The sequence below is a fragment of the Myiozetetes cayanensis genome, unplaced genomic scaffold, assembly GCF_022539395.1.
Source record: "Myiozetetes cayanensis isolate MyiCay16 unplaced genomic scaffold, myiCay2020 scf3, whole genome shotgun sequence".
Taxonomy (NCBI): domain Eukaryota; kingdom Metazoa; phylum Chordata; class Aves; order Passeriformes; family Tyrannidae; genus Myiozetetes; species Myiozetetes cayanensis.
This window is the reverse complement of record NW_026087521.1, coordinates 58867376-58895364: the sequence shown is the minus strand read 5'-3', so window position 1 is coordinate 58895364 and position 27989 is coordinate 58867376. Positions and strand designations below refer to the sequence as shown.

General features: G+C 41.7%; 1 protein-coding gene across 1 annotated transcript; it reads right to left on the bottom strand.

The window, feature by feature from the left end:
• Positions 1 to 550: 550 nt before the first annotated feature.
• FAM180A (family with sequence similarity 180 member A) lies at positions 551 to 25490 on the bottom strand. The gene is made up of 3 exons (XM_050324783.1): positions 25316 to 25490; positions 2019 to 2119; positions 551 to 1076 (listed from the first exon to the last, which is right to left on the bottom strand). Exons 1-3 carry the CDS (start codon positions 25389 to 25391, stop codon positions 735 to 737), a joined length of 519 nt encoding a protein of 172 aa, XP_050180740.1. The 5' UTR covers positions 25392 to 25490; the 3' UTR covers positions 551 to 734.
• Positions 25491 to 27989: the final 2499 nt, after the last annotated feature.

Here is a 27989-nt window from a genome sequence, read left to right as displayed (position 1 = left end):
GCGAACAAATATATGTTCCTTTCAAAAAAAATTAAAAACAGCAGAAGCAAAGCCGTGTGCAAATAATGAAAGAATCATTGCAGATTGTTTGGGAGGGCAGATCTAGGAAGCAGGGAATATGTTCACAGGCATTGTTTCTTGCTGGTGTTCACAATGCCCTTTGTTTTCTGCAAATGTTATTGCAATTGAAAACTGGCTCAGCCAAACGAAGTGAATCAGAGAGTGCTTTTTCACAAGAACATTTGGAATGAATAATATATGGCATAATTTCTGAAGGCTGACAGTTATGAAACTTCTTCCTTTTACAGAGGGCCTTTGCATCTATTTATAATATTCTTTTACTGGCCAGTTAAAACACGAACTTGTTTCCCTATCTATGAAAGTAACACTCTCCAGCAGTTACACATAAGGATGTGAGTATAAGCATAGTATACTTATTTATTGTTTATAGGAAACCCAGAAGACAAATCCAGGGTTTGTCTGGGTGTACCCTAGACTCACTACTTTGCTTGTGTGCCTCCAAGCCAGCACAAAAATTTGATTCTCAGGACTGGACATTTTGCACCATTTAAAATGGAACTATAAAGTGGATTCCACAAGAGGGAGCTAGAAAACAAATAATCTTTCACAAAGTGGGCTATTAAACTCGTTACAGAAAAAAGTGGTGGACGTGCTACATGTGTCCATTATCAACCAAAAGAGGTGGCTGAGTTGCTGTTGCATTTAGTCTCCCACTATGATGGCTGTTTGTTGTATGGGAACATCAAGTCGTGCTTCAGGGCTTTGTAAAGGTTGACAAAGGATTGAGCCCAAATGTCCTTCTGGTGCCCCTGGGACTGAGCAGCTCTGTAGGCTGTGTAGACCATGGTCAGCACTGTCCTTTCAAAGTCTTCTTTCTTGAGAACCCTTGGGTAGGAAGAGAGCCTGCTACTCAGCCTGCGGATCTCTGTGATGCTCTTGGGGATAATCTCATTGCAGATGGTGTCAAACTCAGCAGCCTTCCTCAGTGAAGCGAGCTCCTCATCTTTGATGGAGATCCTCTGACCTTTGTCAATGTCAAGCTCAGCTAAAAGAAACTGGTACAAAATCAGAACACAGAAAGCTATTTATTTCCTCCAAGAGACTCTAGGCACAGTAAATGTGCATTAACAACATGTCCTCAGGTCTTTAGTTTATGCCAAATGGAGACAACTGCACTGGTTGGAGGTGGGGCAGACCGGAAAGTTTCTATGTGAAAATTGGACTCCTGTGTTACCTACCTGGGAAAATTAGAGATAGGCTATGGGGAAAAGAAGAAAGGAAAAGGAAAAAGCAGATTCTCTTCTGCAGACCAAAACAGGCATGGGCTGCTGCTGGCACCCTGCTGGGGATAGCCTAGTTCTGTGTGAGAAAGCACATCTGTAGCTTTCCAGCCCATCTCCCCTCTTTGGACATCCAACCCCAGTTTCTCAGGCTGTGGAATAGAAAGATTTGACCCATGCACCTTCTTCAGGTGGGCCACTTCCCTTAGGTAACTGTATGACCAGACTATGATTTACAGATTGCAGTCTCCACTGCTGTCAGTGGGGGGGACCTGAATTGTTTTGAAGTGAATACAGTCATGCCCTTGGGATAACTTTGCAATGACTGATACTTGCAGCCTTAATAATTTGGGACTGAGACCTAGACCAAAGAATTTAAATGTGTTGTTAATATGTACATTTCAGTGAAAAGCCTTTTGCTCTGGTTTTCACTTTGCCTGTTGGTGAGCTAGAACCCACATTTGAGGTGCAGCAGACAACTGCTGCCTGCTTAAGTGCTCAAAGAACTGAGATTGTGACATATATATACATATATATGTCTATTCTCTCCCTCTGGTGATCTATCACACAGTCAGTAATGGGTTTACTTCTGAGATGAGTAAAAGTGACATGAAAACAAGATAATGGATAACCTCAGCATGGAAAGTAACCCCAGTGTGGAAAGTAACCCCAGTCTTGGTTAAGGCTTAAGGTACCATCTGCTCCCGTATACTGAACCTCGTAAAGCAGGACCACATCTTCCAGGGAGTTTTGTAACACTGGGTTAAGGAAGGCAGCTGAGGACCTCTTGAATCGCTGAGCAGCTGGAAAAAGCATAGCTGGAAAATAATAATAGAAAAGAGATGTTTCATCAGGTGCCAAACACTGAAAAGAGGAAGCACTTTTCAATAGAGGAGTCAACTAAAGAATTGCCTGTTGCAAAGACTTACTGTACAGTATGATTTCTCACTGTAAATAAAATGTGTGGCATGGACTGCTTTGACTCTAATCTACTAGGGATGGAGGTTAGTTGTTTGTCCTATATCTATACAGTGTCCAACATAAGATGGTTTACTATCCAAGCTTGGGACTCTGAGTTGCAGCCTCAGAGTTGAAAGGAATAATGGTAACTACAACATAAACGTTATCTGAAATACATGTCCTTTTCCTGGATGTGCAAGGGGAAATCAATACTGACACTCAAAAAAGCCTATTTTCTTCAGCCCATTCTCCTTCTGAGACTCTACATTTCTCTGGTTTCAGTTGTCTAAGAATTGTCCTTCCTTATTTAATACTGAAAGCGCCACCAGAGAATAATCAGAGAATAATCACCTCGTCTGTCCTGGGCATTTAAATTTGGAAGGAATGATTCACCCAGATGTCTGTGTCTATTTACTGAACCTGTTACCAGCTTAGACAAGACAGCTGCATTCAATAAGGTGAATCCCAGCTTATTATGACTTTAATACTTCACAGTGTTCTGTTGCTAGAAACAACAGAGTCTGCTATGATCAGGTATTTATTTATTCACCATTGTGAAGTGTACTACAGGTATTGTCTCAGGGAAATGAGACAGAAAACATATGTGTAGTCCCTGAAATCAGCACCCCAGTGAAGTACAGCATTTGTGGAATCAATGACCTGTACAGCCTGGAGTATAGAAAACATCTGATGCTACATTAGGGATGACCTAAATGCTTTGAGTTACTAACCAGGTTGCTGAACCATGTAACCAAGTGCTATTAAAAGATCTAAGCTCTTTCCTTTCAGAGAAGAGGGGGAAAACTCTGTTTTGTTTAATGCTATGTGTATATTATTTAGATGTTGATGTTTAGGCAATCATAATTTGAATTTGTTCGATTTTTTTCTAATACTTAGGAATAGGAAAGGCTTTTTCAAATTTGTGCCTATGTTAACTATTAGTACGTTTCCCCATAAACTTCATGTCTCCACTTTAACTCTTGTTTACCAATAGATAAATTTGGAAGCTAGTCCAAGAAAAAAGGAAACAACCCCTCCACCTTTTGAAATGCATTATGATTTCCTCCTCAAAAATTAGATTTCTACAATTATGAGTAACATCTAATAGAATATGCAGTTTCCCTTGAATTTCTGAAAAGTTTCATGCAGCCCTTCCTCTACCAGATTTTTTTTTTTATGAAATATTTTTACTGGATCAATTTAGTACCATTTTGCCAAAGTTCTTGTGATGGATTTTGCATGCTGCCTGTAGAAAACCTGAACATCATTTAAAACTCTCTCTGCTGGGCATGAAAAGGAAAGCTGGAGCAACTGTAATTATTTTGTGGAAAAGTTGTCCCTGTTCCGTGACTACATGGCTTGTCAGACAATTTTCCTCTTTGGTTACCCAAGCAGATCACAAATATGCAGTTCCTTCTAGATTCTGCATTTTGATAGGACCCCTACAGAGCTGGTTGCTTCCTATTTGATCCATGCGAGTTTAGTTTAAAACTTATTTACAGTAAGTGAATAGTACATGCAGGGTATGTGACTAAAAGCCTGAAGGAATGAATGCATCAAAAGAACGAACAGAGACAGAAAGGACTTGGTCTCTGCAGTAGCCTTTCCCCAGCCAGCAGGATGCCTTTACCATCCTCTCGTCTGGCCCAGCCGAGGCAGGGGTGGGTTTGGGAAAGGTCACAAGCTGCCTGCAGGCTCTGCTCCGTGAGAGTGTTTGCCTGACTGGTCACTGGGGCTATGCCCACCTGCTGCTCCTGCTGCTCCACATCTGATGTTTACCCCTCTTGCTCAGAGCTTTGCTGAGACACGCTGGAGCTGCTCCATCTTGACAACTCATGAAAGCAATTGAGTGCATGTGAAGCACTTGAAACTTCAAGCACTAATTGCTGAGTAATTAAAACTTGTATTACTGGGCAATTAAAACTCTAATTACTAAGCATCTGGAAGATATCCAGTCCATAATGATGACTATTCATTTTTATCTCTTTTAGATGCCCTTTCAGTGAAAACAGACTCAGAGTACAGAGTACCTCTACATATGCAGATGGTTTACATCTCAAATATCCTCTGAGCCATGAAAAAAAGTGTCTGTGGCATCCTCCTTCAGTGCTGTTGTGATTATTGTCATCACACTGATTGCTTTTAAATTTCAGTCCAAGCACAGATTCCCACCATGGAGCTGAGCTGGGATTTACCAGATTCAGTACATCATCATTCACCCAGAAAAGCCTCAGTGAAGGACTCTAACAAAAATGAATGCCATATTATTGATTTAGTACTGACTCACTTGCTGAATCACAGGTAGTGCCTTAGAAAGCAGCAGGGGTTTTCTACCCCATTGTTCCCAGGATAACATGGGTTAGGTTAAGAGATTCAAAGGGATAAGAGTTTGAGCTTCTCTATTGTGAGAAAGGACTGTATGTGCATCAGAATCATGCCATCCTCTGTAGGGACCAGGCTAGCACTGGCTCCCTCATCTCATTATCTTGTTCCCAAAACATATTAAACTTTGTTACAGTTCTTAGAGACACCACTCAGAAAGTCTTTCAGAGCTCATTTATGTTTGTCATGGTAATCTGATTTTCCTGATCTGCATTTTATTTCAGACCTACCCTTTCTCTCTCTTCCTGCACAGTAGTCAAATCCTTCCACCGTCACCCTCTCCATAACAATCTCCATGAATTCATGAGTACTTTAAAAACTGTATGAGCATTTAAAGCAAGCACTCACTGACTTAACACACATGTAAGTTAAGCACAAAAGCTGAGAAATAGAAAGCTTTGCAGCCAGTTTCTCCTTTTAGTGATTACAAATTCCATTTGAGACATCTCTGCTGACTTTTACACTTTCTTGCATTTATTTCCATCTCTGACATGAGTTGTCTGGGCAGCATCAAAGAACAGCAGGGGAGTATTACTGCATTTACCAAATCTTTACTATATTCTTCCCCAAGGGAGTTCCCTGTGAATCTATCAAACAATTATTTTGTAGGAAGATGCAGAGCAATGTGTATCATTTTATGTTGATGTTGCAGCCAATTTGTTTCAATGGCAGTAGCCATGAATATCTAAGCAGTGGAGATCCCTAATTAATATTGATAGAGAAAGCCCAACCCAGTGATCTCTGAAGTCAGTGGAGCGTCTCCTACTGATTTATTGTTTATACTTCTCTTACAAATATGTCAAGACATCTCCAATGTAAATGCTTCTGTCAGGGCTGATCAGTTACGTAACAAAAAGCTTATGATTCACACAGATGAAGTAGAAAAAGTAAGGCTTTGACTATCCTCACTGAAAATCTTTTCTATTCTATATCTGTGTACTGCCAGGCTCGTCCTCTTCCAAATCTCTTCTTCACTGGGACCTTGAGAGTTTTCCCTGATCTGACCTTGCTTGCTGCCCACTGAGGCCTCAGGGCTGGAGGTGGATGAGAGAGAGCAGTGTGCCTGGGGGCAACCACCCACTCCAAGCCTACCTGCCTGACCTGGAATGGCCTCATCCTGTGCCTTGGAGTGCAGCACTGCCTCTGCCTGAGGATGGTGGGCAGCCCACAAGTCTAGTCCTAAGGGTAGTTAAAAGTACCTGTCAAAATATGGCTCAGAAGTTCCTGTTTTCTGAACCGCTTATTGCAGGAGCCCGTCCAGCCTCCTACAGCTCTGTTGACTCAATTCCAGTCTCCTTCAAGACTACCCATGTTTTTAAACAAAAGCTCCAGCCACGTTTCCCAACTCATTGACTTGCTTCTAACTATTAAGATAAAGCATCTATATGGTTTAAATACAACATCACCTTTGAGGCTGACAGTAGCTTTACTTGAGAGATATTTTCATCTTTCTTAAGAACTCTGACAGAATTTTCTGGATGTCATTAGCCATGTGGTAAATATTTATGATCCTCTCCCAAGATTCCCACGCAGTTTCATTGGTGAGGGTACAGATGTTTAGTTTTGCTTTCCAGTTCGTGCACCTGCTCATGATTTCCCAGTTCCTGCCTGTGATGTGTTTGCTCAATAAGTACAGAGCATAGCTGTAGGAGTGCTCAGTTATTTGTGCATCATCAATGCCCTTTTCTTCCCCTGTGAAAAGGTATGAAGCCTCTGAAAAAGTATGAAATGTGAACTGGGCCCTCTGCAGACCCTTGCTCCAAAGCTCATATAGCTCCCTGGGGCTCTCGGACATGAACACAGTTTAATTGGGGTTATGACTCAGAAAGAACTTTTTGATTGCCATGAGGGGCATGGAAAAGGGCTATCTCATTGCTTCAGAGGGACCCCTTTCATGAAGGACAGAAAGAGGAGAGGAACAAGAAGGACTTGTGGACCAAAACTTCTGATTGCAAGCAAAAAAATGAGAGTCCCTTATTGGCATAGGGAAGGGCAGTGGTCGAGCTGGAGTTGTCCTATAAGCCAAATTCTGTCAGCAGGCTGTAGTTGCAGCTCATGTCTTAGATTACTAAGGCTTGATTCTAAAGAAACTTATGAAAAAAATTTCTTTTGTCATCACTGGCTTTTCTGGACCAGCCCCCTTTTTCTGGGAGTGCAAGAAGGGAGTGGCCGCACAAGCAGCAGCAGTTCCTGTTCAGTGATGGACCTAAAAAGGATCAGTGATCTCTGAAACTCCTTTATGTGTTCTCCAGCAGTTGTTACAGGAATTAAGAGGGGTCTGCAAAACGATGTCCTCATAGACCACCACAACTGACTTTTTTACTACAAGCTCCCAACCACCTCTTAGAAGTGAGAAACTGCTACAAGCTTAGCAGTACATCCAGCTTGGTCCAACACAGCAAAGGGCTTCCTTTCCCGCTCAAAGCTTCTGAAGACAGGAGTCCTTGACCTCAATAGAAAGAAGCTAGTGCATCCCAAATTATAATAGCAGCAATTTCTCCCTATTTGTTTTTATCTTACTGGTAAAGCAGGGAACAAAACTGTTTACTTTCAGTGCTGTGAGTGCATTTATGCATGGAAATAAATATGCATCCTCACCCTAAATGAAAGGAAAACATAAACTTTACAGGTTATTGTTCATGAAGGCATGGTAAGATATGCAAAACATTTTAGTATAAATTCATTGTCTATTGTTGTTTTGTTCTGTCCCATAACAAGCCCAGAAAAACAGAGCATTTGAATTATACTCCAGTGGTGTGATTTTTCTTTTTCCTTAGCCTGAACATCACATGCCTAGAAAAGCAAATACAAAACACAAAACATCCGTGACAATGCTTAGCCTTTTTTTATTTTCTTTTTTTGTGCCAGCTTCTACAAGAGTCAAAAAATCCACCTCCTGGGCCATATGCACAACCATTTTAAGCTTGATACTGGTCAGCCTAGAGCATATCCTGGTTCTACTAATGAGCTGAAGATTTTCCTTGTGTCACAACATTTTTCTCTAATCTGCCTGGAGTTTGCACTAAACTGATCTCAGCACACACAGAGGCTCTTGTCAAGAAAAAACATTTGTTGATAACTTGGCGACAGATTTTCTCACTAGCACTGACTTCTTTGAAAGATGAAGATGATTCAAGGTGAATCCAAATTTTTACCAAAGAAAACAAAATCAGCACTGTCCACGAAGTGATTGTATAGGCAGACACAGCAGCCACTATAATTAATGCCATGCAAAAATTATGAGTGATCTAGGCTGGCTGAAGCTATTTTGCTGCAGAAACTGCTGGGCAGTTCCTAGGAGTCATCGTTGGTCTGGATCTTATGGCAAATGCCTGAAATGCTCAAAGGGATTCTTTACTGTGTGAGTGACTGTGCACTGGAACATATTGATTAGAGAGGTTGTGGAATCTGCCTCACTGGAGATATTTAAGAACCTTCTGGATGCAAGTCTGTGCAATGTGTTCTCAGATGACCCTTCTTAAGCAGGGAGGTTGGATCAGGTGACCCGCTGTGGTCCCTTCCAACCTGGCCCACTCTGTGATTCTGTGATTCTATAACACTGTACAGAAAGTGTTGTTTGGAACTCTCCTTGACCTCACACCACAGAAGAGAAGAGGACATGAGTGTTAAAGTTTGCATACGCCTGAAAAAATCTTTCGTTTCATGTTCTTCTTTGATAATCTTGCTTACGAGGGCTTACGTACAGACCAGAAGTGTATTTTATACATTTTATACATTTCTGTCAGATGACTCTTTGGTGGGTCTGTGCTGAGTTGCTTCATTGCTAGAGCAACTCACTATTCCCTATCTACTGCCTCAGGCTAACTGGGAAATACCTGTCCTTACCATTCTGCAGTGGTACCAGAAGCATCACTTTCTGCCAGAGTGAAGGGATGTTGACCTATGAAAGGTGTGTGGTGGGCAGTGAAAGTAGTAATGCAGACCACAAAAGGACCCTATTATGAAATGATAATGTGTTTTATGCATTTTCCTTGCCCTGCACTTGTCTCCTCCCCAGGAGGGTGCATCTTCACCATCTGCAATGTGTTTATGCTGTCCTGGACCTGCAATTGCCAGGGCAGAACAAGTTTTTGCTTTTCTGTATCAAAACCACTATATTTAGAAATGATTGAACAAACCTTGCCCTATCACAGGGGAAATTGGAAGAGTGGGAAGCTGGAGGAAGAATAAGAGGAATAAATAGGACAAACACACACAAAAGCCTAGAAAGGCAAGGAAAAGTACTGCAGTGCAATAGCCCGGCATCTGAAACTTGTATCTGGAATTGCGGTTACTCACATAAATCACTCCCATGACAACAAGTGCAATGCGAAGACTTGTGCATTCCAACTTTAATACATTTAAATCTCCATTATTGGGAGATTAAATCCCAATGCCCCTTAGGAGAACACAGCAGCGAGGTGGAGAAAACGTTTTAATTACAAACCAACATGAACTAGCACACGTTTAAAAGTAGTTACCAAGAGAATTTGCCCCTTTTTACTTTCAGCTTCATATCCTTGCTATCTTAGCTCCTAAGACTAAACTTACAGTGACAATGGCCTCTTTTTATTCCTCACTGCTGGCTAAAAGTGCAAATAGACATTAGTGTCTTCTTTAGTTATTAAAAAAAAATGTTTAAAAGAAAAGTAAAGCTATGTCTTGAAAACCTAAGCTTTGTCAATAAGGATGTAGGAAGTAGATCTCCCTAAAAACTTGGCAGCAAGTAATACTGTTCTTGGAAAAAAAAATCAGTTTTAAACATTTAGAACCAATAGCATATTGTATTCAATTCCACTGTGCAAGATATAATCCATTTTTTCAAAGTAAGTTAGTTTTTACTAATTTATCTCCTTTTTAAGACATACACATATTCTGAAAGAGTGTCTCAGTTGCATAAGACAGAATCCACTCCAACATACACTTCTGACTTCATAAATGTCCTGAGATGTGTGAGATTAGATTACAGAATTTCCATATAAAAAACTAGAGTGGTAATAACTTTTCTAGTTACTTGGCACAAGTAGAAATTTAAAAGGTGTATTAGAAAGACCAAAAAGCCCTTATGTTTACAGAAATGGATATTATTAGAGATGAAAATGGTGTACTTGAGCCTGTGTTTATGAGAGGCAGAGGGTATTTTCATTTATGATTTAAGTAAAATGGTTTCAAAGATATTACTAGCATCAACTAACTAAAATGGTCTTAGAATTTATTCCCTCATATAGAATTTCCATTATGCAGCATTTTCACCTGTTCCCATCCTGGAGCAATGTATATTGTGTTATTTATTCTTCCCTTGGTCATAAGAAGAAGTCTCTACTTAGAATTATTTATAAAATATAAAAAAATGTTCCAGTTAGCCAGGACAGGCCTTTAACATGCTGGAGTAAAGTTGCTGCAGAAGGTGTGGAAAATAAAAATGCACACAGAGAAACTGAGGGAAAGAAGGAGTAAGTGAAATATATTGTTGCCCTTCAGTCTGCTGCCACATTACCACAAACTGGGGATAGACTGTGACGCAAACTGTATGAGTGAAAGGCAGCAATAAAGAAAGGAAATATCAACTCTGTTCCACAGGTTTAACACATAGGCTATAAATAATTTCGGTAACACAGTACATTTCAGGCAGAGTTGGGAAATGGACCAGTGCTTTATATCCCTGTCTTCATTGCAGAGCCACCTCTCCTTTCCTACCTGTGTTGCTCACAACAGCCCTCACACAAGGGGAAGGCACAAAGCAGTCTTAATTAGATACATTTGAATTTTTTTTGTACAAATGAACAAGTGAAGGGATATAACAATGATTCAATCTACTTCCATTTCTCCCAGGAAGCAGCAGAGAAGGGAGGGAGGGAGTGAAGGAAGGAATTACAGTGGTGTGCTTGTGTTTTGGTTCTAAGCTGTGGGAAAGGGCCCTAGGAGCAGAGTGAAGTGGATGACTCTACTGTTGAACAATGGAGCAAGAGCAATGAAAAACAGAGCTCTGCTTCATGGGAAAAGACAGAGCTACAGCAGCTCCAAGAGGTTTCTACATTGTGCTATTGCTGCTCTGACAGGAAAGCCCTTCAAAACCAAATCACTCTCTCCAGTACTCTGCCCTTTTTATATTAGCAACACAGATCCCAAAGGAGCAGGCTTGTGCCTTGAATCACCTTCAAGGTACATATTTCCTCAGAGCAGAGTCACTGAGCACAGAGCAGAGGTGTCCAGTAGTTAAGAAGGGTTGTGTTTCCTGGCAGAGAGAGATGACTGCGTAGCTAGGGTTTTGCTGACTCTGACCTAATCGCAGCTGTAGCTGCAAGGGGCAGTCCAGCACGCCTGCCTGCAGGGAGGTTTTCCCTCCTTCCCTTTGTGCTGACTTGCTTTGTGTGGCCATACAGTAAGCTAAGCCAGGAATCTGTCTGGTCATTAACTCGGGAAAAAAGCAAATCAAAAAAAGAGTGGTAGATTTTATCAGCCTCACTTCACATCACATCTGTGATGCCAGCAGCACTTTTACATGTGAGAAACTCACAGTGCAAGTGTGGTCTGACTGTTCTTAGCATATCTGGTGATGATTCCAGTTCTCGGATGACATAAGGATAAAAATCAGCCATGGTTAGGAAAAGCAGAAGACCTTCCTCATACCTACACGTCCTTTGTCTAACCACCAGGCTCAAAAGCTCCTTTCTGTGAATGGCCACCTCAACTAGGGTAGTCATTGCTTCTGCCAGCAGCGAGGGTCAGCTGCAGGACACCAGCAGCCAAACACTTCTTTCCCTTCTGTCATTACATCCCACCAAACTTTTACCAGAATACATTCAACTGGCACAAGGAACATGCAAGATTTATTCCCAGACTGGGTGGTGAGAAAGGAAATCAAAGATCAAGTTTGAACACACTTATCTGAGAGCAGTAGGAAATTTATTTCATTACCACATGACAGCTCAGAAATGATGGGGACTCATTCAGTTAAGCCATCTATGAATGGTTTCAATTAGCAAGTGTCTGATGGTGCATCTAGGAGCAGCCATTGAACTGAGAGCTGACTATTATTATTTTACTCATGTATAAAGTGCTCACCCACATAGAGTAGCACATACACAAAACAGCAAGCTATCCCTCATACTCACTAAATATGAATATCACAGCTCAAAACTGAGGAGGAATAAACATTATATTGACCATTTAATTTTCCTTCCCATCTAGAAACAACCAGAAATGTCTTCTCTTTTTCTTCAAATCCCCATCCAAGGTGAAATAAATCCCAGTTTTGTGCTTCCTCTCTTCTGGGATTTTACTTGTTCTTCAAAAGCAGGGAAACCCCAGCTGCATTTCCAGCTGTTCACTGAGTTCCAAATGTCAGTGCACCTGCAGCTGGTTTTCTTAATAACATGAATATGTGTTAAATGAGGAAGTATATAAATCAGCCTTACCCAGTAAACAAAAAGTATAAGGATACTTGGTCCTTTTTGTAAGGAAGTGTGTTACTTTTGGAAGCAATACCTTTTCAAAACATTGTATGATTTCTAGTAGTCATGATAAAGACAAGAAGCCTGAGAAAGTGACTGAGAGCTGAAGGTGGATTCAGATATGTCTCTGAACTGGGCTGGTACAGCTGCTTTACCACCTAAGCAGAACATAAAGGGTGGAAACATTTCCATCCCTGGGTGAGAATCAGGGGAACCACATGGTTCTCCTGGAGAGGTGAGTGAAGATCAGCATGAGAAGGCATGTATTCTGTCAGGAAAATACTTGCATGAATGGTTGGGCCCTATTATGGTAATTTTTCTACATCTCTAAGAAAATAATGCTAAAATATTAATGGAACTCAAATATAACCATCCTCAGAATCCAATCAGTGGATTTCAATGTGTGCAGATGCAATGGTGGGCCAAGACAGTCTTTGTGATATTGCCATAAACATAGCAAAGAAATATGAATGGTGAATGGTAAAATGGATTCTATTTATAGCTCCTTCCCTGCTCCACACAAACACGTATGGGATTTCCATTTTACCAAGCCCACATTTTTCCACTGTTCATTGTTATTTCATACTCTTCTAAAACCTGACTATTCCTAGATCTTCCAGGTTTCACAATCTGCTGAAATAAAGCTGAAACTGATGTACAACTGGATTCACCATTAAACGCAGAGAGTCTTGCCAAAACTTTGAACGTCACAAATTGCTAAAGGCTGCTGGACACTGCAGATGAGGTCCTCAGATGACCTGAGCTGGCACCAGCAGCCCTGTGATGCTGCTCTGCAGGCAGCCAGGTCACAGAGAGCCCTGTGCTGTGAAAGCAGCACGCTTGGGATCACAGGATGAAAAGAAAGTTAGATTCAGGGTGACAGAAATCTTCCAGCTAACAAAATAACTGAAATATCCTGGTTTTCTGGGATCCGAAGGGCACAAAATGCTGACAACTTTTCCTGAAACTGATGGAAATTTAAAACTCAACCTCTTTCACTGCTGCAGTTCCTGCGTCTACAGGTGCCATCTCTCAGTGGCTCCCAGCCCAAGAGGGCCCTGCCAATTTGTCCCATGTACTTGATTCTGTGCTTTTCTTCCTTAGCATACTTTCTCTTCTTCTGGAGCCATTTGAGATGAATTTGTGAAACAGAATTTGGCTTATAGGAAAATAAGTAAATGTTTAAGGAAAAAATGTTAGCGACCTCATGCTCTAAACTTAGGAAGAATAAATTTGGAGAAGGGGAGGAAGGCTTGATTTCCAGTGAAATCCTCTAGCATGCTATTGACTGAAACCAGCTGAGGAGTTCATTCTTTGATTTAACTCCTCTTTGCGTGACGATTGGTAAAGAACATGTTATTACTGTGGAAAAGCACTTCAGATAAGAAGCTGTGGTAGTCATTGTAAATTTTATCCTGGTTTTTTATAGATTTGGGCTTTTTTCTTACTAATCCAAACACTCTGAAGTTTGAGTACTGAAAAGGGCTTATTTAGAAAGTTTTTGCCAGCCCATGTACACTCCATGGGTTGTCAGTATAGGCTGCTAGAGAAAATTTTTTTGGTCAGTCTGATGTCTGTTGTGTTGTGCCTACAGAAGCACTCCTTGCAAAAACTGGACTTCATCATGGGAAAATTCTGCATGACAGATCTTCCTCAGCTTGTTGGTGATGATGGCATCCTGGGTAAGCTTATAGAAATCACCTGGTTATGAATGTTGTTGATTTTCATCTTACATCATCCTCATATGACTTCCTTTTGTCATATTAGGGTAACCATTGTCTGAGATACTGGAACACAATAATATAACAAACAATCATTTTTAGGGGTAGATTGATGTTTAGCACCACCACAAAATAAGGCAAGGGACTAATTATCTCCCAATTTATACTTCTAAATGCTAAGTAATCTTTAAGTTCTGTTTTGACCTCTGAGTGCTGAGGATTAAGGATGTAGCAGAATGCAAACTAGCTTGTCATGGCTGAGTTCCTTGGATTAGTAGCTGCTAACCATTGCATTGGCTTACAGAGACAGGCTGGTGTGAGTGCTCTAATTTGCTGCGAGAGGGACACTCAGAAGGTGATTTATAACTTTGCTAAATAATGCATGCACTACTTTGTCAGCAAAAGCACCCAAGGGGAAATGCACTGGGCTTTGAAAACAAGCAAACTCACAATAGGTTCAAGCAGTTGCTTCCAGCTGAATTGCAATGAGAAGGACTCAATGATAAGGGGGTGCTCTGGTCCAATCTGGGGTTCAGCAGCATTCAGAGGCATCAGGGGTGATACATTTGCTTCTCTGACAGCTTGCATCTTTGTTGGCAGCATGAATTCAACCAGGAGGGAAAAGCTCCTGGGAGACATCATAGATAGGTGTGAAAATCCAGCTGGACACGATATACATTTCCATCCTTGAACATGTAAATAGAAAGGGAGGTGTATGGAGTATTTAAGGCATGTGACAAGTTGGTTCCATTTCCCTCACTGCCAAATTTGTGCATGGAGAAACTGAGCGCTTTGCCTCGATGGTGATATTTTACTTAAGAGTCCCCATATGTTCCTTTGGAGAATATAAGTGCACGTTGTTCAGCTTTGGTGTTCACTTTGGCTGGACCACACTGACTGTGAGTAGCATGCACAGAGATTAGGGTTGACATAACTGGGTGTGTGCTGGATGGATGATCTATGGCACATGCAGTTAGTCATTTAGGGTTTGAAGAGCATCCAGAAATTCACAGCAAATGACCAAGCAGCCTGCTCTCTAAATGCAATTTATGGTTAGTAAAGGAGTGTCTTTCTAGGGAAATACAATTTCTTACGGTATCCCTTACACTGAACTATGTACCAGGCAGACCGTTTGAAGACAAACTTCATCAGCTGGAGCCCACAGCATTTCCCTACTGTGAACGTGGGAACTAGAGCACCATGGCAAGAGTAGTCCCCAGTCTGTGTGGCTGCCAGCTTGTGACTGCCCCGTCTTTCTCAGTCCCATTGCTAAACATGTGAATCCTGCTCTCTGCACTCCTGAAGGATTTCCTCCATCCTCAGCATGCAGCATTGCCCAGGCCTCAGCCAAGTGTCTGCTGCCTTCCCTCTGAGCCATAGGACTGGTTTTAGGGAGAGAAGGGGCACAGTGAGGAACGGTGACCTGGTATAGTAAGGCAGGAAGGTTAGATAACAGCTAAAAACTCCAAACCTGAGTCTGAAAGCAGGTAGGTTTTGATGGCTGACAGAGGACACCTGATATCTGCAGTCTGTTCATCCAAACTGGGATCCTCTGAGCTGAGCTTGGACACCTTCCTGCCCATTCATTCCACCCTGGCTTCTCCCAGGCATCCCCTGTGTAAACAGAGCCACCTCATCATCCTCCTTCTGCTGGAGAGCCCAACATAGCAGTCACACAACACCCTCTGCCACCTGGGCCTAACTGGGTCTGACCGTATCTGATTTTTGTTGATTTTATCTGATTCCTGTTATGGGAAAGCCCAGTGTGGAAAAATCTTTGGATGCATTTCTATCCTTGTATCTTTGTTAGGACACAACTGAGTTTTACATTTGCTAAGTACGTGGAAAGGTAGGTCAGCCCCTTTGAGCTCTATTTATTGAAAACCCTGGTGGTAGAAAGCAACAGAACAAGCAGTGTATACATTTATATCAATAGACTGATTACCTTCCAAAACTTTCTGCCAAATTGGCACAGCAATCCAGAAAACCAGAAGTTGCTGCAACTATGACAAATGAATGGTTTCACTCAACACATGCTGTACTATATTAAACACAAGTAGTGTTTGACTGGAAATGGAGTTTGTTCAGTGCCAAGCCATGAATAATTGCAGCAAATAAAAAATGAAGCATGCCTTAAGTGTCATTTATTTTAAAAGGGGGCTTAAGAACACGAACGGTTCCCTCAGACATAAAATCTGTGTTTAATAAATAAATTCAATAAACACTTAACTTTGTGTTTCTTCAGAGCCAGGCATAAACAAAAATGTAATATCATGGTTGTGAGCATTATGAAAACCAGGGAGGAAACTGAGGGCTTTCAGAACTTGTTCCATTCCTCCAGGGACTGATAGGGAGAAACATGGACTTGTGCAGCTGTGGCACTGTTTACTATGATTGATGTAAATGGGAAATGCTGCAGCCCCCTAATCCTGTAAAACAGCAAGATTCTTGCAGCTTCTGTGGAATAAAACAGGCTATTTCTTGGGCATTGGCAAGAGTCGTTTTGCATACCCACAGAGTTTAGAAGATCAAAGGGAAGGGGGGAAAAGAAGAGGTCTTGACATACTGATGTATGTAGTAGAAGCTTGAACTTTATAACATGACTGGAGGTGAATTGCCCAGATTACTGTCCCTCACTGTCCTGGTGGGCTGTGAGGCTGGTGGGGACCAGAAGCAAACTCAAGTCCTGCTTACGTGAGAAAAAGGCAGCGGCAGCTCCAAAGAAAAGCAACCATTCCATGAGCCTGAGAGGCAGATGAAGACCAGCTGTGACAGATGGGCATCTGCTGAAGGGTGGGTTCAAATGGGGATGCATACTGTTCTGACAACACTAATTTAGAAGGTATGTGTGGTTTAATAGTTCCCATCCACATTTATCACATTTTCTCTCTCTCCACACTTCCTTTCTCTTCCTTTTTCCTGTCATTCATACTACTTTCTTCCATTTGCCATTTTTACCTCCAGCTTTTTCTCTACCCTTTCTTGGCATCTCTGTCTTTCGCCTTTGCCTCCGTCTCTCTCTTTGCTGCTTAAATTAGCCCTGCCAGATAAGAAAGTCTGTATTCTTCCCAAGACAGAGAAGAGATTAGAAGCATCCACTCCTTTTGTGGCATGCCATTGCCTGCCAAACAGACAGAGATCAAATCCTGATGTTCTGGCTTGGAGCAGATATCCACATCCAGTCCAGTGCAGTTTACTCTCTTTGCAATTAGGCAAAACCTAACTGAAATGTTCTGCTTCCCTAGTGCCATGCCAGGTGTTGGATGGGTCTGCAGACGTCACAGGAGGCTTTTGGGTCTCCAACATGAGACTGCAGAGTAACATCACCCTTCACTTGTCCCATTTCTTCCCAAATAACCTCTGACCTTTGAACAACTTGTTTTTCCCTTTCTCAGCAACTTTTTTTCAGCTACCCACCTGGCTCCTCCCGAGCAGAGAGAGACTCAGTGGTTTGGAGCCCGGCTCCTGGCTGGTGACCTGTTTCCCTGTGGCTTGGGAGGAATTTCCAGAGGACGAGCGGTATGCGTGCCGCTCTCAGGGGAACTGGGAGACTGCCAAACCTAACCAGCAAACTGGGCCAGGAAAGGCCCCACATACGCTTTCACCACAGGAAAGGAATGTTTGTGGAAACTGGGAGTAGTGGAGCTTATTTAACTCTGCTTCTCTCCTTACATTCTTCTTAGTCTCAAGCCCAGCACCGAGCTCATGCTGCCATAAACAGCCTAGAGCACCTCTGAAAGGATAAAAAGAATTACTGGCTGAGGGTTGGTCACTAAGTAGGCAAGGTAGCCCCACAACTTGTGGTGCAGAGTTGGGCTAGTTTAGTGTCTCTGAATGAGCAAATATGCTGTGGGGGATATATCACAGAGCTGCCATAGCAACAGCCAAATTGAACAGGATTTTGGTATCATGAGAGACACAGGGACAATAGAGACATACAAGATCCCTTCCTTAGCTTTCTTCTCTGTGGGAGAAAAAAATCTCACAGATGATGGTGCCATTGGGGATTTTTGTTTGTGTTAAATAACAAGCGTTATTTGCAGCATATCCTCAAGCTACTTTTTCTTTTCATGATGCCTTGATATATTTTCCCCTCTGCTTTGCTGCATCAGCTATCTGTATAGGCAACCAGTATGAGCTTCACCCATGACAGTGCCATTTTAATGAAAAGCCCTGTAGCCAACAAATAACTTGTTTGGGCTGAAAGTTTTTAACAATTGGGGTTACCACAGGAAACCAAAATTCAGATAATGAATGAGATTGTGGCCTCACTCCTGAGGGCATAAAAGCTTCTATTGACTTTTGCCACGCTGGTTTGAACACTTAAGTGCTTCTAAAGTTAAAGGAAGGAACAGGCTGGTTTGCCCATTTCAAACCAAGACACTCTCACAGCTCCCTGTTTTGCTGCAGGCAGGTCCATGAACCCAGTTGCCTTCTCTTCAGTTTGGAAGGAGTCAGTTCCCCTCAGCAGAGCCACCAGGGTGCAGAGGGAGAGTTTCACAGAGCCTCAGTTCAAATTGGGTGCAGGCTGTGCCTGAGGACAAGCACCAGTGTTTGCCTCCAGCACCCCAGGCTGGCCCTGTGGATCCTGCCCTGCCTTGAACCTGAGCAGAGGCACTGCGTGCAAAGTTAATTGCTGCAACACTCAGTGCTTTACCTCAGCAATTTACATCTTGCCTGTCACTATTTGGGTAATCAGAGCCTCTGCAGCTTGATGATGTTCATTAAGACCTGCTGACTTTCCTTTCAATTAGATTGTACTATTCAGTGCTTCTGACAGGATTTCTTTCTGCCTGAGAAGTCATTACACTCCTGCTGAATTTGGCACAATCTACTCCGAGAAAAGCACTTTATGCTTCAGAAACAGAATTAAAAAAAAAATAAAAATCACAAGTATTAACAATACACAGGACTACATGCACACAGTCATCCTGAAGAGATCTGGGGCAAGTGATTTAATTACTCCATGCCTCACAATTGAAAAGGGATGGTAACATTTCCTCTCCTTAATTACACTGAAATTACACTGAAAGTTCTTTGGAGAAGGAAAGATTATTTTTTGTTCTGTGTGTTTGCATAATGCCAGGTACTAGTGAGGTCTCTGGGCCCAGCAGTTGAGTATAAGATAATCAGGAGGGGACTCACAGTCTGTGAATGAGTACATGGGTTATTTCATTCATCACAGAGCTGATTTGCCTTTGGAAGAAAACACTGGCTGCTTAGCATGCATTAACAGCAGTGAGGTAGTTGTTAAAGGAAAGGTGAAGGAAGCTATTTCCATGTGGAAGTGTAAGGAGGGATTTGAATGGCAGGAGGTTCTTCTGAGCTGGACTTTAGATGGGACGTGAGGACCTTTGTGCGAACTAACCCAGATTCCATGACAGTTCAATACCTGGAACTGAGGTAAATAGATGTGACATTACAGCATACAGGAATCCTAAAAAAAATTTACCAAAGTAGCAGCACATGTTTTACTGACTTGCCAGTGCTCAGTACTGGGATGGAACTGGGATCAATTAGAAGTTTCTAATGGCATCTCTTTCAGTAAATAATTCTCATTTAGCCTAGTACATATCAAAGAGAAAACAGCCTTACCTCATGTGTTTTCCTCCTGTTGCTTACCCAGATTTCCTCAAAATTGTCTAGTTCCTCTCTCTTTTTAAATTTTGCTTCTGCCAACCAGTTTATGACTGTATGAGCTGCAAGCTTTAGCCATTTTTTCGCTGCTTCCTGTGGTGAATAAAGCCTCAGAATCACTTAGATCCTTCCTTCCTAACAGCATGACTGCTTTTATAGAGTACAATATCCATCTATGATCTAAACTAAAGTGTGGAAATAATCTATCCTCCCTCTAATCTCATCACAGTTTAGCATCATTGCCCTATAAGAGATTAGAAACTTTTATTTTTTTTTAGGTATCCTTTGTATGTCTTTCAGGTATCCACTGTGAATTCTGATTCAGGGATCATCCTCCATGCAGGTTAAATTAATCCTGCCCCTAAAGGAGTATTTGAGGAATCAGGACATGCTAGAAAGGACTGCAATTACAGTCACAGCCCTATCCTATAGGACATTTATCCTACAGAGGTTAAATCCATTCAGTGACTGTTATATTCCAGCTACCTTTTGCAACACCAAGCAGCTTTACTAGGCACTAATAACTAATCCATTTGCAGGCCTTTCTTCAGTCTTTTCCCTGCTCCTCCTCCAATATCACTTTGTTTGATAGTTCCAGACTGTAACCACAGCTGATGCCCAAGGGACCTGCCACAGGGACTGGAAAGTCTCTGTCTGTGCTGCACAACAAAGCACAGGGCAGAGATGTCAGAGCCAGACGCATTATGATCATATCAGTGTGGCACTGGGTCCAGCCAGGTGATCCCCATTGAAAGGAAGAGCTCATTCCCTTGGGCATATGCCATGCACATGGCTATCATCCTGCTGTGACACCAGCTGGAGTCCCTGCACTGTCCTGTGATGTGCATGGCAGGCAGCTCACCTCATTTCTGGGTCTGTGCTCTCTGCTCCACACACCATTGTGCCAAGCAGATAACTTAGCTGCTTCCTTAGCTCATTAATTCCAAAATATTTTCCAGACCTTCTTGAAAACATATTTTTGTCTTTCTTTTCTTCTAATTTCTTAAAAGGCAGAAAATATTCTCCTAATGCCTCCTTCCTACTACTTACAGCGTAGGAAGGTTTGGTTTTTATGGATCTAATTTTAGGTCTGTGACTTAAAATTATGCTCATCTCTTACACAACTCTTTGTAAAAGAATTTAGGAAGTAAAAGCATGGGTATATAATTTGTCTTCTTCAAGTCATCCAGATGCAAAGCTGATTCCTCTGAATTTCAATCCCAGGCAGCCCTTCAGGAAGTACCTTCCTTTCTTTACAGGTAGAGTTGAGATACTTAGTGCAGTAAGAATTTGCATCAAGGGACTCCAGGCTACAAACACTCATTCCCAGGAACTGGATGACCTAAATGGAACAGATTCGGGGTAGGTGGGAAAAATCTCTGTGGCAGATCGATCAATCATTTTGCAGCTTCAGTGAGGTCATTGGAATGGACACAACAAGCAGGGAAGTTGGGGCAGTTAAGGCAATTTTCCAAGTGATCACGTGACAGCCAGAGAAAGGGGAAATATTGCATTTTCTCTATAAGAAGTAACATTCTTTACACAGCCAGGCTTAGATAGAATTGGCTCTGTTTCATAGCATGTCACATCTTTCATTTGCACTGAATATTTTAAGAATTGAATAACAATGACTTTATAGAAACGAAAGGAAGTTGAATAGTTGTTGCATTTTAAAAAGTTCTGGTGTAATTTTGTTTTACACTTGGATCAGAATTCTGGAAACCTTGTCATGTCCTAAATAAGCCCAGATCATAATCTGGTATACTTAGGGACTGCTGGGCACACATGTATATGTGTTTGATCATTTGTGTTGCAATTACATGCTGAGTTCAGCCCACATTCCCTTTGCTCGTGCTGTCCAAGCCAAGCCAAAAATGTGTTACTGTCAGTGGTGGAATCCCAGAAGTTGCTTGAGCAGGGAGTGCCTGGCTGTAAGGATGCAATATGGGATGTAGTGGGAAGAGAGGCAAATAAGATGAAAAGCTGTGGGGATGAAGTGCATACCCTAAACTCCAAGGCACTCAATCTTTGCACACACAGCAAAGATCAGCAACCTGGTACACAGCAGATGATCACAGAGATTAGAATATACTACACACTGCTTCCTTATAAAAATACTGTCTGACTTTTCAGAAACAGCCATTCTCTTTCTGTTCTAAACATTCTTCCCTCTCCTGGCACCGGAGAGCTGCCAGCCTGCGGTAGCAAAGCCCACAGGCAGAAGCAATGGGCAAAAGGTGCTCATGTAGTAGTAACTGCTCCATCAAACTCTCAAGCTAAGTTACCACAAACCTAGACCAAGTACTAAAAGTTTGCACTGTTGTGGGAAAATTAAGGAGGATGGACCTTCTGTTCTTCCAAGTAACTCCTTCTGCAGAAATACTTTAAGGAGAACAAACTATTCCCCCTGGTGCTGTGGAACAGCCATTTGACATTCGCCAGCCACTACAGACTGGCTAAAAAATAATGCATGCAGACCATAAAGATCTTGATAGGACTGTAATGCCACTTTTGAGGTCTGGAAGGAACAACACAGATACTCCCCAAAAGCATGAAACCTCAGTGGTGCTAATGCATCCTTTTCTCACTGACGGGTGAAAAGTGTTTTACCTGCTTTTTTTGTGTTTTTCAACATCTGTTTTTCCAGCCTCCACTGAAGGGTTCACCCTTGCAGCTGTTTCTCCACTGTCTAAAAGCCACAACCATAATAAATCTGCATCTTCACTCCCTGAGTAATCACATAGCAAGCATACTACTGTTCGTGTGCCATTTATTACAATCAGGCAGCCCTTAAAGCAAATAAACTACAGCCAGCTGAGATGAAATGTGTTAATAGGGATTGCCTTAGGGTTTCTCCTCAGGGAACAGACAATTCTTATAATGCTCATAAAGCTAAGTTCTGCTCTCCAATGGACTGGTACTTGTCAAAGAAGTTTAATGAAAGCAACTTGGTGGAAAGCAGTGACACTGTCTCTGGTTACCACAACTGCATGTGTGGAATTTTTTTTTAATTTGTTCATTTTTGTAGTCAAAAACCAAGATTTATTTCTTTTTTTCTCCAGCAAAAACATCTCTTAAGATCTGGAATTCTTATTTGGAACCTTAAGAAATTAATATGACCTCGCCTCTGCCACTGCATAGGGAATAACACAGTAGAAACTTAACGCTACCTGTTCTCCCTCAGCAGGGGCTTCACAAAACACGAGTGGGTACTTCCATACAGCTAAGCCTACAAGGGGCTCAAGGAAACTTGAGATGATGACAAGAAAATTGTTTCATCATCGTTCAGGACCTTTTCTTTTTTATTCTGAACATGTCCATCCTAAAGGCCAGGCTTTGCCTGTGACTTCCGGACCAATGTCCATAGCTCAATCTAGGCAGGCTGAGGAGTGTGTGAGATTTTTAATGCAAATGGCTGAAGGAATAAAAGGGGGAAAAAAAAAGAAAAGAAAAAGAAAAGAATAAAGCATTCTCTGTTTTCCTGCCAAAAATGTTGGTGGGGTTTTTTTTCCATTCATTGATGCTTCTAAGCAAAGGGAAAAAGGGAGGTGGCAGTCTGGAGTTCCCAGTCACTAGTCAGCACAAGTATGTCCATCTTTTCTCATGTTTGACATTTTCTTGAGCCAAAGCTTAAATGATTGGGCAGAGGATCTAAGGCTTCCCCAGTACCTCTGAGTGAAAAAATGGTAAAAGCTGGATCTTGTTATATCCAGTGTTGACTGTTCATTTCTATTGCAAACAACAACTGTTGGCAATTACAGCAAGACCCTTTGCCTATTGTTTTGTAAACAATTAGGACTACTATTCAATATGAAGATGATACACAGATTTGTCTTTAATTTTCATCAGTCCAGATGTTGATCTGTCTTTGCTTTTTCATTGCAAAACTCAGATTGGGAGTTGGATAAGACTTAAACTACTGAGGTTTAACCTAAACAAGACTCAGTTGCCATTTGTGGAGGGAGGGAAGAGCTCTGAGTGTGTGAAAGGGTATGTTATATCTCAGTACTCAGATTTTATCTTAGGTTCCTAAGCAGTTCAAAAATTAGGACAGTGCTTTGGCCCTCTCTAGATACTGCAGATTAGGCTGGGATTGGTTGGGCTGACACGTAGATAGTTCAGGGGAGTGGAGGTTCTCTGAAGTAGTTATTGCTGAAGGAGTCATGCCTCTAAAACATATTTGGAGCTGAACAGTCCCAGTAGCTGGGGAAAAGAAATTTGGTTTCCTCCCCAGCAAATATCTGCATACAATATTTGTGACAACTGAACTCCTTATCACAACGGAGAATGAATTTTCTCTGCTCTGTGAAGTCTCCAAAAACAAGCTCCAGAGCTTCCAGCTTGAAAATAATCTTCTTTCTCAAAAGGCACAATAGAGTTCGGATGTTTTTCTTTAAATATTCACTGGTGATTAAAATCGGGCTTTAATAGTTGTATGGATTTCTTTTAGGGTTGTGATGTTGTTGTTTAATTAAAATAAATGTGTTAGCAAAAGTGAAGGACATCCTTAAATTGCACAGGGATTATTTCATGAAAATGAACCCTTCTTTTTTTTTCCTTAAGTAAGGTGACATCATTTGACTAAAAGGTCGGGGTGTGGGGATCTAGTTCAGATTTCCTCACCTTTTTATATGTCATCCCTGGAACATCAAATTCTTACCTACAGAATTAAGGAATCTTATGATGACAATTTGGGTTATTTTCTCTATTACACAGGAATGCAAAAGTTAGGTGCATGAAGGTATGATGGCTCATATCATCCAAGAAACTGGTGGAAAAGTTGGGGAAAGAACCTGCCATTGTGAGTCCCAGGTCAATGCCCTGTCAGTGAGCTCCCCCTAACTGCAAGGAACAATTAATTAATTCATACAGCCTGAGCAGAATTGTGCAGCTCTTCATGAATTCACTCAGCCATTCTCTCTCTTACATAATCAAAATCAAACCCAAATAGCAGATTAGAAAGGTAACAGCTGCAATGAGGAAGAGAGGGGAGATCAAAGTGGGGAGGGAAGCATCTGAATGCTCTATTTTTTTTTTAGCAGACTCTGGTTCCTTTAAATATCAGTGAGTCTCAACATCAGAACCAAAGAAATCTTCTGGGAGGTGTTTCCTTTCTCCAATTCCAGCAGCTACTGAGCCCATGCCAAATACCAGAGGAGAGAATAAAACCAAAAAAGGGAAAGGACATCATCACTAGCTTTTAAGCGAGCATCTTCTATGCAATCTAATAGTCCCAAAACATTCCATATGTTACTGTCACACAGTTGAATACAAATATGTCACAACTAAATATTGTCAGCTGAAGCCTGATAGCACATGAGGTGGCTTTCCTTGTGTTGTGTGTGCTAGTCTGTCAGGGTAGGGTAGCAGGCATTCCAGGTACTTTACACAATCTAGACATTCATGTCTTTACTATTACCAGGTATCTGCCTGCTAGAGCAGAAGATTATGCCACCTGTGACTGCAAAAGCTTTTATTTTAAGGTTTCATAATTTATTTTTGTAAATGCAGGAGAAAAATGAGAAGGAAGAGAGAAAGGAAAAAGTGAAAAATGTAATTTTGGTTCTTGGGATATTTTATTATAATAGAATACATATATCATTTTACCTTTTTGCTCTTAATCATGTGTATTTTTCTATTTATGTATATAATTTTTAGCTGACCTGTTTAATGGAGAAAAAGAATTCCAGAGCTGGGAGGGACATATATATGTATGTGCATATATATATATATATATATACACATATATATATGTATGTGCATAAATATATATATACACATGCATAATGCAGCATAATTTCAGACCAAATCTACAAAGCCAAATTTTTGTCTTAAATAGTTTTACATGTTTAAATCTTACCTCTGCTCCATCTGTGGGTCACAGTGGCATGAGCACTGTAATAGAACAGCAGCAGCAGCAAAGTCTTCCAAAGCATCCTTCTCTTTAAAATACGTGTGTCTAGCTGTATAGTAGCTTTTTAATTTCCCACCTCCTTTCTTTTCAGGAATAAATAATGGCTTTTCCTCTCCCCCTCCCCCTTTGAAGAAGAACCTGTCTGTACTTCTGAGTACAGCTGAAGTCAGTGTGCAGCTCCTTTCCCAAACCAAGTCTCCTCGGGATCAGGAAACTTACTTTCACAGACAGACTTTGTTTTTATCCACATCTGGAATGACTCATAGTGCATGTGAGTTTGCTGGCAGCTGGGTGAATAAATATCATTACATTTTTGTAGTTGAGTTTCATTTGTTATATGGGCCAGTTGGAATTAATTTTTGTCCAATAAACAGCCACAAGTACCTTCATTAAAAGACACTCCTGAAGTCTAGCTCTGTAGCTACTCCTCTGTAACACAGGGGGCTATATGCTAACCCCTGTCTGAGGCAAATCCCTCCTCTGGAATGATGTACAGCCGCCTTTGGATGCATCAGTCAGGGAGTGGGGCATGTGCTCTGCAAGAACATTTTGCTACTGTGATTCATATAATCACTCCTTTATTAAGAACATATCATGCCGCTCTTGGACTTCAGTTCTGCAAGAGAAGCTCTGGCCTTTTCCTCCATTTGGCCAGTGCAGATAACAGGAAGATCCAAATCCTTAACTGGCTCTCTTCAATGGCACTAAGAGGAACACTTAACTATCCTAAGGACAATCTCCAACAGCCAGGCTGAATGTGGAGGGGTGATACTGAAAAAAAAAAAGGCTACTGGTAGACATCTCCTTGCTAATGCTGGTGCCAAGGAAGACAACATTGGAAGAGTTTATCCCAGACTGACTCAGTATGGAGGAAGCTGCTTTACCTGGCACAGTTTCAGCAGCAGCATCAAGGAGTGCTCTGTGGGAATATAGAACCAGGATAACAAGAGGTTGCTGTGTGTTGGAACAAACCGATGAAAAGTAGGAATATAGGGACTATTTACAGAACAAAGGGATAGGGGATACTGCATTTGGTACCTAAAAGTGATAAATCTAGTTATTTTCTTTTGTAGGTGAGAGTAAGCCAGGAAGAAATCCACAGACAGCCATGAATCTATACTGGTGTAAAACTGGCACATAAGGAAGGAGGCTCCAGCTCAGGAGGTATAAATAGAAGGATTAAGGGAAAGGATCAGGAGCTGGAAAGACAGAGGGCACTGTGGCTCAGGATTAATGTGCACTGGCAGGACAGCATGGAGAAAATCTGTTCAGCTTCTGTATGCCTCATGCCAACATCTGGCCTTAGCCTCAGTTCCCTCATTCTTCCCTGTCCCAGCTGAAACACCAGCTGTAAAGGAAGGAGGAGGGTCAAATAAGGTTGTCTTGCTGAAGGCAACTTCACTTCTTTTCCTACATGTACAGATTTTCCTATGCTCAGACTGCCTCAGGTTACTCCCGCATGAATAGCACATGAATGTGAGACAGTATTTTATGTGCCAAGGAGATGACAAAAGGTGCAATTCAAGTAGAGGGTGGCTAACCAGCTCTGTCTATATATATTCTTGTTGCCATAACATTTTAGGGATGGGTCTGAATGCGGGGTTAAAGCCATAGTGAGGCATGGGCTCACTAATGTGTATCTGCCCAGAAATGACGGAGCTGTAGTAAACTGAATTCTGTGCTCCCTAGAGAGGGGGAGAGAGAAAGATGCCACAAGAGGATGATTATTCCTACTTTGCTCAGGTCACTTAGGACAGGGTGAGTTGCTCTTGAAGGAGGTAGATCCAGTCATCAGCTGGGCTAATTCTGGGATGTTGTTCATCAAGATGATTTGCATCGTGAAGGTGCAAGCTACACCGTGGCACGGGGACAGTCAACTATTGAGGAGAAAACCTTGTGGTATAATTCCTACTGGAAAGGTTTCAGCCAGTAGGGAGGGCTTGAGGAAATACACTTTAATTTAGTAAATCACCCTAGTGAAAGTCCTCTAGCAAGCTAAACAGCATGGGTAAAGATGGCTTCATTATCTTAACTGCATCAGACTAAGTACCCTGACATGGTGATCTTAGTGTCAGCAGGGTCTGTGATCTAGATTTTTCAAAGTCAGGTAAACATGGGAGAAGTAGCACTTGGGACGCACATTGCAGGCCTGAGAAACAAAAGAAAATTATGAGAAAACTTCAAATCCTGTGCAGTAACAAAGGAACATCTTTACAGTGGTATTTGGGGAGGATGAGTGGAAACTTCTGAGGTGCCCTATCATGTCTTTGCTCACATCTAAGGAAATAACAGCTGACAAGAGAGGATTAAGGAGGCCAGGTGGGCTCTATGCCCCTCTAAGCCAGAATCAGAACCATTTTGCAGAAAGAGCCCTGCAGAATGACTCTGTCTCCTGGCTGGCAACAATGGGACACTTCCTTTGCTCGTTAATTGTTACTACTTTATATATCCAGCCCAGACAGGTTGAGGAGCAAAATCCTAGGAATTTTCCTGCCTAATCTCCCCTCTAGGCTCTGGAGCAAGCACCCTAAGAGCAAGGGAAGAGTTGCAGCTCAGACAGAAGTGATGTGTCATAGGACAGGCATACAAATCAAAAGGAATGAGAGTATGAAATGATTAC